Raw genomic sequence first — 3,223 nt, forward strand, 5'->3', positions numbered from 1 at the left:
CACTCCTACCCCCTCCTTCCCTCACCTTCTTTCTCCCCTCCCTCCCTCCCCCCAGATTGAAATGTACCGCGCCAAAGAAGAGCTGACGGACGATCTCATGCTGCAAGATGTGGCCCTTATCTATTGCTGGAGGGGGGTACGTCGTGTGTCTCTTTGTCTGTCTGTTTGTTTGTGTGTGTGTTTGTTTGTGCGTGTGTCTGTGTTTGTTTGTGTGTGTGTGTGTGTGTCTGTGTGTGTTTGTTTGTGTGTGTGTGTGTGAGTTTGTGTGTGTGTTTGTTTGTGAGTATGTGTTTGTGTGTGTGTGTGGGTTTGTGTGTGTGTGTTTGTTTGTGAGTATGTGTTTGTTTGTGTGTGTGGGTTTGGTTGTTTATGTGTCAGTGGCTTCTGTCTTTGTTTGTTTGTGTGTTTGTTTCTTTGAGTGTTTGTCTGTTTTGGTGTTTGTTGGTGTATTTGTTTGTTTGGCAGTAGGTTAATGTGTTTGTTTGTTTGGCAGTAGGTTAATGTGTTTGTTTGTTTGGCAGTAGGTTAATGTGTTTGTTTGTTTGGCAGTAGGTTAATGTGTTTGTTTGTTTGGCAGTAGGTTAATGTGTTTGTTTCTTTGAGTGTTTGTTGGTGTATTTGTTTGTTTGGCAGTAGGTTAATGTATTTGTTTGTTTGGCAGTAGGTTAATGTGTTTGTTTGTTTGGCAGTAGGTTAATGTGTTTGTTTGTTTGATTTCGGTGATGTTTTGTTTGTTTGTTCTGGTGGCTCAGTTTTTCTTTTTTTGTTTGGGTTTTATTTGTTTGTGTGTTTGTTTCGCCATGTTCCACGTGGTCTTCCCCGTGATCTTTTCCCCAGTGGGTTCCAGTCTAACACTTCCTTGTTATGCAGTTGCTTGACGTCCTGAAAGTGAAGCTCTAAAAAACAAAGGAAATGATTTCTTATTTTAGAAGAGAAAAAACAAAAATCCCACCACTCGTAATTGAACACGAAACAATTGAAATCACGGATTCATACAAAGATCTTGGTCTTACAATTGACAACAAATTTACTTGGCAAAATAACATAAACAATATCGTTGAAAAGGTAAATCAGAGGCTGTACTTTCTGAGGAAACTTAGGTCTTTTAATGTGAATCCATCCATCCTTCAGATTTTCTACACCACCTCAATAGAAACTTTGATAAATGTTGGTATCACTTGCTATGGTAGCAAGTTGGGAAGGCAGCACATTATAAAGATAAACAAGTTGATAAGAAAGGCATCAAGAGCAATTTGTAGAGACCAAAGTAACTTTGACTATCTGCACAAGACAAACGTTCTAGAAAAGGCGGAAATAATGCTTAGTGACCATAGCCACCCACTGACATCGGAATTTCAACTATCGACCCGCAGTAAACGATACATTTAAAAAAAAAGCAAGAACTGACATATAGAAATTCATTCGTACCAACTGCAGTGATGTTACTGAACACACAGTGCTACAAATGAAACAGAGAGAGAGAGGGAGAGAGAGAGAGAGAATAATTTACGGAGCGGGTAGTTTCAGCACGTGAGACATGTATTTACTAAAGTCCTGTCTTGTTGTGAGTGTATGCGTGAGTGCACCTAACCTTTGTAACATTTACTGCCACTGTAGAAGACCAAGACAACTTTCTCCCTGTGAGATGAATTAGAAAGATTGTCATTGTCAATACGTATGTCAATTATAAAGATTGTCATTGTCAATAGGTATGTCCAATCCATCCCCACTGCCTTCTTCCCTCCTGATCTCTAACTAGGCTCCGTCTCGTTCCTTTTAACACTTCCTCGTTGGTGATCCTGTCTGTCCGTGTGATCCTCCGTAACTTTCTTAGACACTTGTTCCAGAAAACCTGGAACCTCTTTCACTTTATGCCCGTCAGAGATACGTTCCACGTCTCACATCTATCCGTTCCACGTCTCACATCTATACGTCTGAGATACGTTCCACGTCTCACATCTATACGTCTGAGATACGTTCCATGTCTCACATCTATACGTCTGAGATACGTTCCACGTCTCACATCTATACATCTGAGATACGTTCCATGTCTCACATCTATACGTCTGAGATACGTTCCACGTCTCACATCTATACGTCTGAGATGATACTTCCACGTCTCACATCTATACGTCTGAGATACGTTCCACGTCTCACATCTATACGTCTGAGATACGTTCCATGTCTCACATCTATACGTTCCACGTCTCACATCTATACGTTCCACGTCTCACATCTATACGTCTGAGATGATACGTTCCACGTCTCACATCTATACGTTCCTCGTCTCACATCTATACGTTCCATGTTTCACATCTATACGTCTGAGATACGTTCCACGTCTCACATCTGTACGTCTGAGATACGTTCCACGTCTCACATCTATATGTTCCACGTCTCACATCTATACGTTCCACGTCTCACATCTATACGTTCCACGTCTCACATCTATACGTTCCACGTCTCACATCTATACGTCTGAGATACGTTCCACGTCTCACATCTATACGTCTCAGATACGTTCCACGTCTCACATCTATACAACAAGACTGACTTCACATTTGGGTTGAAGATCCTCGGCTTTGTCCGTAGTGAGATATCCCTGGTCCTCCAAATCCTATTCGAAGAAATGAATTATATTCAGTTTGTGCTTTTCCAATGCGGGACTTTATTTCAGCGCCTGTTCCTCCCTCACTGTCAATTATTCTCCCAAGATAGCAGAAGGATTCCACGTCTTCTAGTGCATTTCCCTCTACTGTGACCTGCTCCTGTCCTAGTGCATCTATCCCTACGACTTTTGACTTTCCTGTACAGTGTACTAAGCAGAAAATTGTGAATTTTGCCGTTTCTTAGTCCTTGGTGTCGGCTGTATGAGGTCAAGAAAAACTTTGTCGAAATCCAAATCTAAAATATTGATAAAAAGTTTAATAAAAAAAAAAAAAAGCAACGAAAACTAGATGTGAATAGTTTTGAGTACCATAATTTGTTGAAAGAAGGGAACAGATTTTTGTCTCTTCTGACCAGTGTTTATGGGTTTAGTTGTAACAGCTCACCGGCGATAGTAAAAGTCAGATATGAAAATAATGTACTCATGAAACTCTATGTATTTATAAACAAGTCTTTGTTCCACAGAAAAGTTCTCACAAGGCCTATAAAAAATTATCTATATTATCGTGTCCTTATCTCTTATCTCATTCTTTCTCCCCCCCCCCCCCCCCCCAAC

At 40.6% G+C, this 3,223-nt stretch overlaps 1 protein-coding gene across 1 annotated transcript in view; it reads left to right on the top strand.

Moving 5' to 3' along the window:
- Positions 1 to 55: 55 nt before the first annotated feature.
- The window catches only part of LOC101849488 (mucin-5AC), a gene marked incomplete at its 5' end in the record, with an annotated part of 6,265 nt that continues 3,097 nt past the window's right edge, over positions 56 to 3,223 (top strand). Inside the window, 1 exon segment of the mRNA XM_013087259.1 lies at positions 56 to 136. Coding sequence (XP_012942713.1) covers positions 56 to 136 — 81 coding nt within the window.

This window comes from Aplysia californica, unplaced genomic scaffold (assembly GCF_000002075.1).
Source record: "Aplysia californica isolate F4 #8 unplaced genomic scaffold, AplCal3.0 scaffold00566, whole genome shotgun sequence".
In the NCBI taxonomy this organism is placed as follows: domain Eukaryota; kingdom Metazoa; phylum Mollusca; class Gastropoda; order Aplysiida; family Aplysiidae; genus Aplysia; species Aplysia californica.